General features: G+C 41.2%; 1 protein-coding gene and 1 non-coding gene across 3 annotated transcripts in view; both read right to left on the bottom strand.

Moving 5' to 3' along the window:
- USP24 (ubiquitin specific peptidase 24) overlaps positions 1 to 14,543 on the bottom strand; it is a 135,125-nt gene extending 120,582 nt beyond the window's left edge. For both annotated transcript variants that reach the window (XM_037043173.1, XM_037043174.1), the window contains exon 1: positions 14,071 to 14,543. In XM_037043173.1, coding sequence (XP_036899068.1) covers positions 14,071 to 14,388 — 318 coding nt within the window. In that variant the 5' untranslated portion in view covers positions 14,389 to 14,543. The remainder of the gene's footprint in view (positions 1 to 14,070) is intronic.
- On the bottom strand, positions 4,618 to 4,766 carry LOC118985067 (small nucleolar RNA SNORA57). Its single transcript, XR_005066051.1, has one exon. It is a non-coding gene; the product is annotated as a small nucleolar RNA SNORA57 (small nucleolar RNA).
- Positions 14,544 to 14,808: the final 265 nt, after the last annotated feature.

Raw genomic sequence — 14,808 nt, 5'->3', positions numbered from 1 at the left:
TGAAACTTGATCTATTTACAGGTTTGGTGCCCCAATTAGATTGTGTTACTCAGTGAGAGAGGCTGTATCTAATTCTCCATCTACTTCCAGTGCCTTAACTTGTAGTTGATATCTAAATCCCTCACAACATCTCTAGAAATATCCCAGAGCCCCTGCCTAAGAATGTCTAGTGACCCGGCACTTGTGACATTTTGAGACTGACTATTCTTTTTGCAGATAAAACTTCAACTAAAATCTCTCTTCATGTAATTTTTAATAATACCTACCTGGCCACAGTCACATGGGATATATTATTTTCTATAAACCTTCATTTCCTCACTATTTGCTTTGCTTATAACTACAAAGGGTTTTTTGAGTACTAAATAAGATAATGTATTTGAAAATGCTCTGTAACTTCAAACATCATATATATTAAAGTGCTACCTAAGAGTTACCTAAACCGGTTTTAAAAGGTTATTCTGAATAAATTTTTACTTAAAGGAATAAAACTCTACTGAAAACACTTCTGTATTTCTCTTTCAGAAAGACACTCCATGCTCTTTCTAGCAATATGTTCCAATTCAGCTTAGTCCTTAGAGCCATGAAGTAATTCCTTAGGCTTAACAAAAACGTTCAAAGTAAAGAAACAGAAGATGAAGGTGATGAAATGAAAGGGAAAGAAAGCAAGAAGAAGCCTCTTTTGTGTAAAGAACGAAGAATCGAGTCGGGAAACATGGCTTTCAGACCCACCATTAGCCGTGTGATTTTAAACCGAGGCTTCTGCATCTGAGCACTACTGACATTTCACTGGACAGTTCTCTGCTCTGGGGAGCCGTTCCGTGTGCTGCAGGGTGCTCAGCAGCATTCCTGGGCTCTCCCACTTGTGCCAGCAGGACCCCTCTAGTGTAGCAGCTGGAGAGGTCTCCATCCAGACATTGCTGCATGTCTGCTGGGAGCAAAATCACCCCTGGCTGAGAACCACCGTCTTAGATAAGACTTAATATCGCTCCATAGCTCAGTTCCATCTGTAAGTGAAAACATTTACCTTTAGATCCAAGATCCCGTCAGGCTCTAAAAATGCTAAAATTATATAAAAGATCTGAATCAAGATGACTGAGTGCAGTCTTATTAATAAGCAGGAACAAGTTATCTCAGGAAAAAAGTTAGTATTATTATTCAGTTTTCCTTATTACCTTAATGGATAAAACTTCCTTGCATAATTTAAATGATTCAATTATATAATCTTCTAAAAATATAGTAAGAGAATTGGGTTGTTTACAGAAATATATCAAAAGACTAAAAAGATGTAAAGACTATTCTGGAATCTATGTTTTACTCATTTATCCTGGGGCATGATAATTAACGCAGTGCATGATCTCTGACTAGATCCTGGATTAACTTCTGAAATGTCTATAAAGGATATTTTGGGGGTAAGTGGGAAACTCTGAATATAAAGAAGATAACAAAAATATTAATGTGCCACTGCTAAATTCTCTTGCTGAGACAACGGCACTGCGCGTCTGGAGGAGAACGCCTTGGGCCTAGGCCTTAGGAGACGCACACTGCAGGTTCGGCAGTTGGGTGCCACGACGCCTGCATCTTCCTTCCGAAGGATTGAAAGAGAAAGGTGTACGTGTGCATGCACCTGTATGCCTTTAGAGACAGAGAGATACAGCAAATATGACATGATGTTTGCAAATGCTGAATCAAGGGGATGGGTATGCAAATGTTCTCTGTACTACTTTTTTAACTTTTCCATAGGTAATTATTCAAGATAAAAACTTGGGAAAAACACATCTAGTATACAAATCAAATTATATCCGTACTGGATTTTCAGCTGACCACAGCACATACACATACCTTTCCCAGCACTTTATTAAGTACTGTACCCAGTACTCCCCACTCTGTCAGAATCTCTGGGGATGGCTGGAGGCCCTACTGGGGGAAAGCTATCCTGAACCAACAAGCCAGGCGATTCTGATCCAGTGCTGGCCCTATCTACCCACTCTCTAGAACCACCGCACACACTATGAACCCCGAAAAGCAGGATGTGTCTTAGCAGGCATAAGTCTGACCACAGCTGAAAGCACTCAATAAATATTAGTTCAGTATTAAACACATGGTTCCCACACTACTGTTTCTTTCCTCCTCCTACTTCCCCTCTACACCACCCCACCCTGTTTGTAACCCTGGGGTGAGAAAGGAGAGGTAAAAAACTGAACAGTGTCTCAGTAGTTTTATTTCAAAATAAATTCGGATTAATAGTAACTTCATTAATCATTATTAGAGTAATAAATGAAACAAATAGGACAACCTGAAACAAAAAAATTCTAAAAATCAGTTTCCTGTTTTAATTATACCATAGCTATGTATATATTATATTATACATTTTCTTTCTTCTCCAGAAATGCAATCTCTCCAAATACTTTTCTCCTTACTAAGGTAAAGCTCAATATGCCATGTAACAAAGTTATATTAACTGGCAAACAGTCCTACCAAAGGCTAACAAAAAGTTTGCTTGTTTTAGCATGTGTTAGGCTCTTTCCTACGTGCAACAGTCTTCTCTGGGACTTACAGGAAAAAAACTACGAAGCAGTATTACCAAATACCAGAGTTCAGATTTAATGCGTTATGTCCAAAATGGTGCCCATTATAAAGACATCTGCAACAGTTCAACGGAAGTTCCTTCCCACAAACTGTGAAACGAGTAAAAAACATGACAGAAATCTGTTAAAAGACTACCAAAATATATGTTACCTACAAGTTATAGTTTAGGTTATTTTGGGCAAAGTTATCTTTAAGAGACTATTTGATGTATGTGAACAAAGGAAAATGTGTTCCAAAAATGGTAATGCAAATCTTTTCCAAATCAGACTCTTTCATTTAATTTAGCACTTGCTATGTCAAGTGTAACCCTGGACTTAATAGGAAATACAGAGGAGCAGACCCCATCCTCAAAAGACTTAAAATTTAGTCTGGGTGACAAATAAATGAGTAATCCCAGTAAAATACAATAAATGTTATGACAGAGATATGAAAGGGTTTCTATTCCAACTTAAGAAGTGACCTTTCCCTAGGAGGAGGGGAACAATGAACGGGAAGAAGTGCAATGCAAGGTGCTGAGCTCTAACAGGCCATTAGCAAACCCGATTAATGGTACTTGCGGTATTGCTAGCACTTGAAGTCTCACAGGACTTGCTACACTGAAACGCCAGGGCTGTTCATTTCCTCTCTCTGCCAACTGTAAGCCTGTGTTAACTGCTTTGTGGAGAAAGGGTCAAGCGCGAGGATCAAGTTGATGTCACGCAGCGCTTGGACTGATTCTCCTACTCTAATACAGCAAGAAAAGGGGAAAGAGGGATGATGAGGAGGACATGCCAGGTAGGAGGAAAAGCCATGTACGCAGGCATGGAGTCATGAAAGGACCTGGCATATTTTAAGACTAATTTTTTAAAGGTATCTTCTAAGAGTTAATCAATATACACTAAGGATACGTTTCTATATTCATTAAAATATATAATCTAAGACAACTATTATCTTTTTAGCATATTAACACCTGTCCTCCAAGGTATCATTCAAAATGTTTAATTTCAAAGCTACAAGTATGTAATGTCTTAGTTGATATTTATGATAAATACTGTATTTGACAGAGAACAAAAAGGCAATTTTAAGGAAGTGAAAGACACACATCTGAAACAGACAAATCAGGTGGCACACTGTTTCAAGAGATTGATACGCTGTGGATGAACTCACGCCGGAGCATGCTAACCCTTGTCAGCTTTATACTGAGTAGACGGACACAGCACCTTCACAAGTGACAGCATTTGCTCAACCTTCCCTTCCGCAACCCCACCACCTTCTTAAAACTTATTAAACAAGGGTTGACATTTAAAAAATGCTGCATAGGAAAGCAAGACAAACAAGATAAATACCGTTGAGGGGGAAAAACAAATCAAATGTCAACTTTGTCTCCCTAACCCAAACTAATATCTAAGGAAGGAAATAGTGGTGATTAAAACACAGCAAATTTATGAGGAAGGATGATATACTAAAGATGAACTACAGAAAAAGACTTCATGTCAGAAAGATAGTGTGGTAAAATAACATATTTCTGGACTATAAGATGCACTTTCCCCCACAAATTTGGGAGGAAAAGGGGGGTGCGTCTTATAGTCCGAATGTAGCTTACCCCACTCGCTATGGGGAGGGGGGGCGGCAGTGAAGCGGGGTCGCAGGTTATTAAATATTTTACCACATTTTTTGCTTTAAAATCTTTCCCCCTATTTTCCTCCTCTATAACCTAGGTGGGTCTTATGGTCCAGTGCATCTTACAGTCCTAAAAATCTGGTATACAAAACAGACCTTGTGAAGCAGGATGCTGGGTTCCCTTCCCGACTCTGCTAACGATAAAAGAGGTCCTCTCTCCGAAATGACAAGATTTTAGCAGCATACGATCCACACGGCCCCTTCCAGCTCTTCAATTTCGATCCTTAAATTTGCAACTGGTAGTTTTGTTTATTGGAATAGGGAAAGTGAAAGACTGGAAATACTCTCAGATCCACACAGAGTATTTTTGTTTTATGGAATGGAGCTTGCTAAGTATTCTTCTTCTTCTTCTTTTTTTTTTTTTTTCTTATACCGTGTCCCAGCACTTGAGGATACAGCCAGCAGACTGGAAACTGTCGGTACTGAAGACATGACGCCGAGGGGGCTGGAGCCCTTTCCCTCTCCCTCTGTACATTACGGGGATCGGGACCACACGCCTGACCCCCACCAAGAAGAGGAGGGTTTGCTAAGAACTCTTGATATTTTTCTTCAGTGTTATAATCACTATGAACTGGGAGAATCCAAAGTAACTTTGCACTGTTTTTTATCTTCAATTCTTGTAAAAATGCTTAGAATTCCTTTACCACAGGTTAGCTGTATGTAGGTATGTATTTACTTATTTATTTTAACCCTCAATCGAGGATATGTTTTTATTGATTTTAGAGAGAGGAAAGGAGAGAGAAAAACATCAATGTGAGAGATACATCAATAGGTTGCCCCCTATACATGCCCTGACCGGGGATCAAACCCATAACCAAAGTATGTGCCCTGACTGGGAATTGAACCCACAACCTTTTTTTGGTGTATGGGACAACATTCCAACCCACTGAGCCACCTGGCCAGGGGTACCACAGATAAGTTTTATACTCCAACCATAATACCCTCAAAGTAATGAAAAGCAAACAGGAATTGCTTATTATTCTCTATAGATGTCAGTACATCATAAACCAACTGTCATTATGATATGAATTTTTATACATATGTAAAATCTTTGCCTGGTATAACTTCAACAGTGACAGCACTGACTGCTCAAGACACCCCTGACATTTTCTCAAAAACAGATACGATAAACAGGATGGCCCATTGCTATTGCAATTCACCAAAACATTTCAAATGAAGCAGACATCACGAGAAGTAAATCGTACAGAGTGAAAATTATTAACACTTTCAAAGTATTATTTTAGCAAAGAAAGTCTACTCCAACATAAAACTGACTACAAAAAGCAAAATACTAATAATAAGTAATTAACATACCCATAAGGACTTCTAATGCTACTACTCCCAGACAGGTCTTCGTTTACAGAGTCACTACTCTCCCCACCACCGTAAGTCTTTCTACAACACTTGCACAAGTCAACAACATTCCTCTAAAATAGTTTGTTTGTATTATCAACAACCTCAAGAGATTTTTAACCTACAATAAGACTAGTTCCTAGAGCAATTTCTCTTTTCAGGGACAAATGTAAACATTCATGATTTTAGAACAAAACATAATGACGTTTGATTGAAATAACTGGCACTGTTTTTAAAAGAATACTAGTTGAGAGAATCACCAACTTACTAATATTAAACGTTCAACAAGTAAATAAATACAAATTCTGTACATTTCCATAGCACTAAACAGACATATCTTGAAAAAGAAATCACTTGGTTTCTGGCAGTGGATACCATTAGAGGTCAAATTACATCACAAAAAATTCTTGAGGCACTATTTAAATGACTTGGGTAGACATACTTAAAGTCTTTCATATTTAACCCTCAACTCTTCAAGGCACTTCTGTGTGATTAACTTACTAGTGTATTCCCAACACTTAGCTCAGTGCCTAGCACACAGTAAGTGCTCAGTGAAAACCTTTTAAATGGATGGCTATTTTGTTAAAATGGCCTATAAACTGTTTTTGTTGCACTGACATTTTAGTTTAATGTCTGTTTTTATCATTGGAATTTGACTTTTACTATTATTTAATATAAATCTTGAGTTAAAAAAATATTTTCCATTTAGCGAAAATACCACAAATAGCTGTCCCGCCCGCTTAACAATGAGCAAACAGACATGGGAGAGAGTACGGAACAGAGTCAAGTGAGTAGAAAGCTTCTTGAAAACCACTGGCGGGACTGGGTGTAGAGCCTACCAACAGTCCAACCACCATCTTGATACTGCCACACGTCACAGGAGACAGAGGTGACAAGAGAAAACTGTGGTGGCCAGATGTGTATCTCTTTTCCATCCCTTCAGCAAAGCAAAGCTATGCTCTAACCACAGCTGTTTTTAAAATACAGTCTCAGACCTCTGAGAGTACTAAATAGCTGGCAGGTAATCTAAAGGCCAATCGAAACACACTGGACTGAGAAAAACCAACATCCTTAAAACAATTAATAAGACAAAATGCTTTGAGATATTAGGTGAGACCTCGGGGAAGCGTGCAGAGAAAGAGAAGGTCAGGAAAAGCAACTGAACAGAAATTCCATTAAGGCTTAAACTGTGACTCAAATTTGAAAAGCCTTGGTGAGTCACATCTTCCCAGCCAATTTTCTTACAACAAGAACTAATCAGAAGCCATCTAATATTCTAGATAAATACTTCTAACACAAATACCTTAAACTTAAATGAAAGCATATTGAAGAGTGTCAACTGAATTTCACAATACAAATAACTGGCTACGTTACTAAGGAAAGGAACCTGAGTGCCAGAGCCATGAAGCTTACCTTTGGAAGGGAGAAGACTTTGCTGGGCACCTAAGATGTTATTTATCTCTAAGAAAAATTAAAGGCAAATCTTCAAGTCAGCTCTAGAAAAAGATTACACAGATCTTTGCATTTCAATTTCTGGGAAGACTATCAGAATAAAATTTTGACTTAATTGTGGTAGTTCTCTTCTACAGAATACTTAAAAATAAACCAAACCTACATTTGTTCCATTAACTAATTTAAGGTTAATCTCTAAAAGAAATAGATTCCACTTCCCTCAGCCCCCCCCCTTTTACAGAAATTAAAAAACATAAGCCACCAATGGAGGAAAACAGGCTTCTCCCTGTGGGATAGAGAAATGAACTCACAAACATAGCATGAAAATGAAACAATTATATAAAAGTACTATCCAAAAACTCATCACAGAGATTATCAACAATAACCGTTATTTAGTAATAAAAACTTATGAAAAAATGTATAAATCAGTTGTGATTAAAAAATGTTTCAATAATGAATGACAAAAATTCCTATGATAGTAAGAAATACAAATGTGAAAAAGAAACCAAAACTACCCTCAAGGACGAGAGATAAACATTCACTTTTGGAACAGGAAGCCAAATTTTCTTAGTAGTGCCTCTGCATTCTAGTATCTTCAGAATTTTCCAAACCCGAAGCTTACTTCTTTATGTGCCCAACTTCTGCCTTCTATTTTTTTTTTTAGCTGAAACCTTGCTAAAATGTGTTACACATTCCTGACCTTTCCTAAACAGAGCATCCTGAAACAGTTTCTGAGTGTGGCACCATTAAAAATAGTTATCCTTTCCGGGTCATGAAGCACAGAGAGCTGTTTCATATTGCTCTATACATCTGTGTTCTATACAACTGGCTGGCCTGTTTTGGTTGAGTCTGCTTTGAAAGTTTTCCTATCCCCTCCTTTACCACTGAGCTGCTTGCGACCTCACTTCTATCGTTAATGTGCTTGCCTCTAACAGCTCATCACCTCATGTTTGGTCTACCATAAAACCCTTCTAATTTGCTACTTCTAATTTGCTAGGAAGCCTAATACTAAAAATCATTTGAACTATGTTTTAAAAAAAAAGTTCAGTAAAGTGCAAGGTCACCAAGTTGCCGGTTCAGTTCCTGCCGTCAGGGCACATGCCTGGGTTGCAGACTGGGCCCCTGGCTTGGGTGCACAGAGGACACTGATTGACGTTTCTCTCACACACTGGTATTTCTCTTCCTCTCCTTCTTCCTCCCCTCCCCTCTCTCTAAAAAGAAATAAATAAAATCTTTTTTAAAAAGTTACAACACAAATGAGTGGAAAGTATGAGCTTTAGTGCATTAAATGTTATGGGAGTATTTTGAAATGGCTTAAACTTATGGATTTTAACGTCCTATTTTTCTCTGGTGTTCCAAATTTTTTTTTAAAGATTTTATTTATTTATCTTTAGAGGGGAAGAGAAGGAGAGAAGTATCAATGTATGGTTGCCTCTCGTGAGTCCCCTGCTGGGAACTGGCCTGCAACCCAGGCATGTGCCCTGACTGGGAATTGAACCGCGATCGTGTGGTTCGCAGGCCCGCGCTCAATCCACTGAGCTACACCAGCCAGGTGGTGTTCCAAATTTTTTTAAAAAATCCTCATAACTGAGCTCCAGATATGAAAAATACGATTTAACTAAATTTTTCTAAATATAACAGTTCTTAATAAAAGAGAAAAATTTTCATCTTCACACTCAGACTCAAATCTATGACATTTGAGCAGTAAACATAAAAATATACAGTAAATTGAAACCTGCTACTTAATAGTATTAAAGTTGAACTTTGTTTCCTCAAATTGTTAAAACATCACAATATTACTTTTCTAATAGTTTCAAATTCTAAGGTAACAACATTATTAGGCTGTGTATATCCACGTGACTCACTGACACACACAGTGTTTCCTTCAAGCCAGAGTACACTCATTCTTATAGCATGTGGCCAGCTTACTTGCAAGGTGAGAACCTAACCGTTAGATGAACTCACAGGGCCCAACTCCCAAAGGAGATGTATATATACTAATTATAAAGAAATTTATTTCAGAAATTAGGCTATACCTTTCAGACTCCTTATATTTACTTCATCTACTGTCAACTAATTTTTTCAATCTTACTTTTTACTGTATAACCTTTAAATGGAATTTTTTAAAAAGTTACCAAATCATAATAAATCACAATCTCATAGTAAATTGCAACCTATGGGTCATATATTCAAATCACTAATAATTAACTTGATATTTACTTCACACTCAAATACACTAGGATTGTGTGGTTTGGGGGGGAAGAACATACATTTTAATGTAAACTTTAATATGAATACTGATGGTATTACAATTTTAATTCATTTACAACTACCACTTACTACCAAAGGGGGAAAGAAGAGAGGCAGAAATGAGTTAGGAACTACAAATTAATGTGACTTAAATCTATTATTATAGCGGGACCAACTTTGGGGCTCTTAAAAAACAAAGAAGCAATGAAATCTTGCAAGCACTTCTGACAAGATAACTCCAGAAGGAATGTCCACACTAAAACAGGAACAAAACAAGGAGTTTACCATATTAAATGCCACTTCTAAGAACATAAATTACCACAGAAAGGTATTTCTAAGCCGTTAATTGCAATTTCATTGCAAAACACCCCATTATTTTTGTATTTTCTAAAGACAAATAAGGAGACTTAATAATAAATAAGATACATTTCACAGTTGTTAAACTTTATAACATGCCCAAGACAACACCTGGTTGATTTCTACTGGCCCCTGAACAGGATCACAATTCTCAAAGGACCAAGTCTCCCTGCTCTGTGGAGGGCAGAACCATGGGGCATTAGTAATGGCCAGAGAGGTTTATATTAGCTCTATGAGAAACAGCAAAGAACTCTGATGATGGGAGTCCTAAATATCAGTGCTGTTATTTACAGCAGGTGTGAGATCTCACTCTCTTTAATATTAGAACAAACTCTTAGCAGCCGTGGGAAGGTTCTTAAGAAATGCTTTTTCAAATGAAAACTGGATCGCTTCTTGAGGTTCTTTCCAGACTCAGAGATTGAAAATTGCAAGGCCTGTCCAGAAAGTATTCAGTCACATAATATGAAAAACAGACATTCATTGAAGAAGATACAAGATACAAGAAACACTGTACATGGGACAATGATGCCTCAATCCCCTTCAAAGCAAGCGCCTTGCGACCTTTTCCCAATCGCCATCAGCTGCCCCATTGTATTTTCCTGAATCTCATCGAGGACCTGAAATCTCTTCCCTTTCAAAGGTGATTTTAGTTTTGGGAAAAGCCAGAAGTCTCAGGGCATCAAATCTGGGCTGTAGTGGGGGGTGAGTCACCTGGATGACTTGATGTTTCAACAAAACTTCTGCATGAGACATGATGCATGAGTGGATGTGTTGCCATGATCGAACTGTCAATCACCAGCTAGCTGCCCATAGCTGTGGCCTTCTGAATCATCTGATTAGATTCCATGGAGGAATGTTCAAGTTTAACTCAAAATTTGATGCAGATTTGTTTCTCTACTCAGTCATTTTGAATGCCACGGCCACAGTATACATGTTCATTCAAGGGTGTCTTTTGCCCCCACTGACTGGTACAGTGAAGTCATCATTGTTCATGCATGCACATTCCAGTCCACTCTCCTTGGCTGCTAGATTATGTTATGTCATGCAAACCGTTTTCCTTACATTCGCAATGGCTGGACTTCTTCCAGATGGACCTCGTATACATACATCTACATCCAACAGTACCAGTAACAACCAAACACAACTTTCTGCAAAACAATGCCTTTACTTAAATGGAAGGTATTTAAAAGGTGGCTCTCTGTGCCTTTTTACGTGTACTGCTAGACATCTCGGTCTTTTTTATCTGTACTCTCCTGGCTTCTACTGAACAAGAAGTTAACTGCTTTTACTTTCCAAATTTTAATTTTTAAGCCAAATCCTAGTTATATCATGAGCCCTCATTACTAAACTGATTTCCCCTAACGAGCTACATGACTCTGGGAGGTCACTTCTTGTAAAATGAGAGGCATTGCCCTAGGACCCACCAGAATGTAACCTCCCTGTTCAAGTCACCACTGTACTCCCAGCCCAGGTATACGGAAGGCATTTACTGTTTACTGAGTGAGAGGATCATTCCTGTCCCCAAACTACAAATATAAAAATAAATGTAATCATTGTTCTTTTTCTAACAATTAGATTTTAATCTGTATATTCCCAAACATTTTTAGGAGGACACTGAAACTAAAATTTCCTATTTATTAAATAAAGCTTTATATAATTTAAAATAAGGTACTTATCATACAAGAACTGACAAACTTCACTCAGTTTGTCATGCTTCCCTCTTCTTCATCCCCTTCAACCTACAACTGTGTCTTGTCTCTTTCCTTTGAAAGAAAGCAAACGGCTGGTAGGGAGAACATGCACTGGACTTGCAGTGAGAAGGCCTGAGTTCTAGTTCCATCTTCTCCATTAACTGGATCTGTGGGGCTAAGCAACTTCCCCTTCGGGGCCTGCAAGGATGCATATGCAAAACAAGACAGCTGAACTAACAATTTCTAAAGTCTTCTGCTTTAAAAATTTATGATTCTCCTTTCATTCTACCCATTATTCTATGCCCAATGCCTTGATTTAGTGCTTGCCACATCATTCCTAGATTGTACAGTAGCCCCCAAATGTCTTTCCTTCCTTATTTTTCCTAATTCTAAAATGAATGCAATCCTAAGAGCCTGAGTTGAACAGAATGAAAAACACAGTCTTTGAAGTTAGAGAGACCACTAATCCTATCTTTAAAATGGTTATGTTAACTGTCTCAATAAGGATTAAATCAACTGTGTAATGTAACTAAATAGCACAGTGCCTGACATGTTGTAGATGCTCAACAAAAATTAGCATCTTTCCCTATTTCCCAAAATCAAGGGAAGCTTCAGTTTCCCATTACAGGGAAGATGAAAAACAAGCCGCACAGGTGGCACGCAAAATTAATAAAACTAGAGGTAAAAACTGGGTTAAACATTCTCACCAGGTTCCTGTGTCTGCCTGCATTCTTGCCAAAATGCTTCTGGGTAAAGCAGCCTCAGGTCACCAGCCTTGTGAAATCTCAATATTAAATGTTGCAGTCCACCCTCCCCCTCTCCCTGCTTCCCCTGCCAAATAGACAGGTCAAGAGGAAATAAAAGCTTGATATGACTCCTCAAAAAGGTATAAATTCTCTGGATTTTACACAAAAGCAAACTCCTCAGCCTACCGTCACATGAAAAGAAGCCTGTCCCAATACTTTGTATTTAAATGTACAGGCAGTACAGCTAATGTAAAGTACCATTAAGCATTATAATTTAAATTGGTTTTTAAACCACAGAAAATTAAAATGTGACAGAAAAAAAGAATAAAATTTCGCACAAAATGGGAATTGCACTGAGCTTTGTAGAGTTGTACAAATGCCTTCAGCAAAAGCAATGGCTTTCTTCTCGACTTCAAAACTGGGTCAAAACTGGAAGGAACAAGGTGAGGAGCATGGGGGCTCACAAAGAGAAGCTCATTGCTTAAAGTGACTTAAGTATAGTTACTTAATGACATAGAATTTTTAAAAATTCCCAAACTAAGAATAACAATCTTTACTTCCATAGGTTAGTCAGTGAAACAGCTGAGATACTGGGTAAACACAGGGCAATCAATCAAGTGCATGGAAGTCTGGAAACCAAAGAAATCCTGTGAAGAAACCTGGTGTTTTGAAGTGCCTTCTTTCCCAAGCTACTTCAGCCCAAGCAAATGCTGCAAAAGCATATAATTAAGAGAATATAACACTTTAAGAATAAAATCTCTCAGAACGCTTAGCTTCATTAAGAATTATCCAAATTCCTTTATCTATTTAAGAACACACACCACTAACTGGAGATGTGTTTTTCTGTGATTAGGCCCACTGCTCTACTGGACCCTTCGAAATACACGAACCAAGGAAACTGACCAAAATTCCTGCCATGAGCTGCCATGCTGCCATCGTTACTGCAGTTTACATTCATTCCCCCTGCACCATGTTCTTTGCTAACATCCCACACCAAACAGTCCTAATTTTCTCTACCCAGACTCAAGATTTATCATTGAAACCTTTCACCTCGTTGGCACTTTCTCCTTAACAGACTCCTCCACTACCATTTATGTTCCACCCTGTCCCTTCGCACAGTCCCTTTCCCAGGCTAGTTTTCTCTTATTTATGACCTTATCTGTGACAAGTACTCCCCTTACCCACACTCGGTCCCAGCTTCATCCTCCAAGTCCAGTCCCCATCACTGCGTAGTCCCTCTCACCTGTAACCGGTCTCAGCCCAATCCTTACCGTTTTTGAATACCTGACCTTATTACCGCCTGTACCCCCAACACAGACCTTACAGCAACTGTGCCCCTCTCCCACCTTATATCAAGTCCTGTCATTCCTAGCCCCAGCCCAGTCCCTCTGCATTTTAGATCCTGCCCAATCTTCTCTCTTTCTGGTCCTTCACTAAATAGAACCCAAACCCCATTCCTAACCCTAGCAATCATCCCCTGCCGCTAGCAAAGGACCACTACTCTGGCTGGCCCATCCCACTTTTTCTCTGACTCTGAATCTGAACATGGTGCTTCTCCCCCTCATTCACTGAAGCCGGGTGACACGAAATGGGACCCTAACCCAGTCTTCTAGCATCCCATTTCTGACCCCCGAAACACGCGTCCTCGCACGCGCCAGGCTCCTATGTCCGCCGACGCTAGCCTCGGACTCTCCCGCCCATCCCGGACCCAGGATCGCTCTGTTGGCGGGCTTAAGCCTAGGCGACCCCCTCCTCACCGCGCCGCGCAATCCCGCCCACTACCCCCAAGTCCCATTCAGTCCTTTCTCAATGGGCCCGTCGCCCAACTTGACCCCAGTGCTGTGACCTCCGTCCCTGACGAGCCTGGTGCTCCAGTCCCCGTCTTCTGGGCCTCACCCCGCACTCCTAGCACAGTGGGGTGTGTCCCCTCCAGCCCACTGCCCTCCCCGAGAGGGGTCACGGTGGCCGCTCCTCACCTCGGCGTCCACCACCTCGTGGTAGGCGGGCGGGGGGTCGAAACCACCCCCGCCCCCACTGCTCCCGCCGCGGGAAGGACCGCCGCCGCCGTCACCCCCGCCGTCGCCCCGCGGGCCCCCACCAGGCCCGGGGCTGGGGCCGCCGCCGTCCATAGGCTCGTAGCCGCCGTAGTCGAGGCCCGGCCGCTCGTTGGTGAGCAGCGCCACGGCCTCGTTGATGTCGTTCTTGGCCAGGCGCAGGGCCTTGCGGATGGTGGCGGGGTCCGAGAAGCCCATGCATAGCAGCGTGGTCATGTGCTGCTCCTCCTCCGACTCCATGGCTTCGGCCTCGGGGCCGCGCCGGCCGGCGGGCGGCGAAGCTGCGAGTCCCCGGCCTGGCAGGCCGCGCGAGGCTGCCTGGGCGCCGTCCCGGTGCTCCGGCGGGCCCCGGAGCTCCTAGCCTGCGCCCTCCGCAGCCGCCGGCCACGTCGGGTGCGGGCGTGGGCGCCGCGAGCCGAGCAAGGGCGGTGGGGCTCTCAGGCGCGGCTGCGGCCCGGCCCAGCCCTGCGCGCCGCCATGTTGGCCTCCGCCTCCTCCTCCTCCGCCGCCGCCACCGCCTCCTCCGCCTCCCGCCACGGGACTGCGCCTCCGCTCCCGGAAGCGGCAGGAGCCGCCACCAGGCTCCGGCTGGCTCACGGCTGTAGGTCGGAGATTTTTTTTTTCCCTCTTTAAAGGAGGGGCCGCCCCGAAAGCGTCTCT

Source organism: Sturnira hondurensis, unplaced genomic scaffold (genome assembly GCF_014824575.4).
Source record: "Sturnira hondurensis isolate 20B ecotype Veracruz unplaced genomic scaffold, ASM1482457v3 Scaffold0004068, whole genome shotgun sequence".
NCBI lineage: Eukaryota > Metazoa > Chordata > Mammalia > Chiroptera > Phyllostomidae > Sturnira > Sturnira hondurensis.
This window is presented reverse-complemented; position numbering and strand designations above follow the sequence as displayed.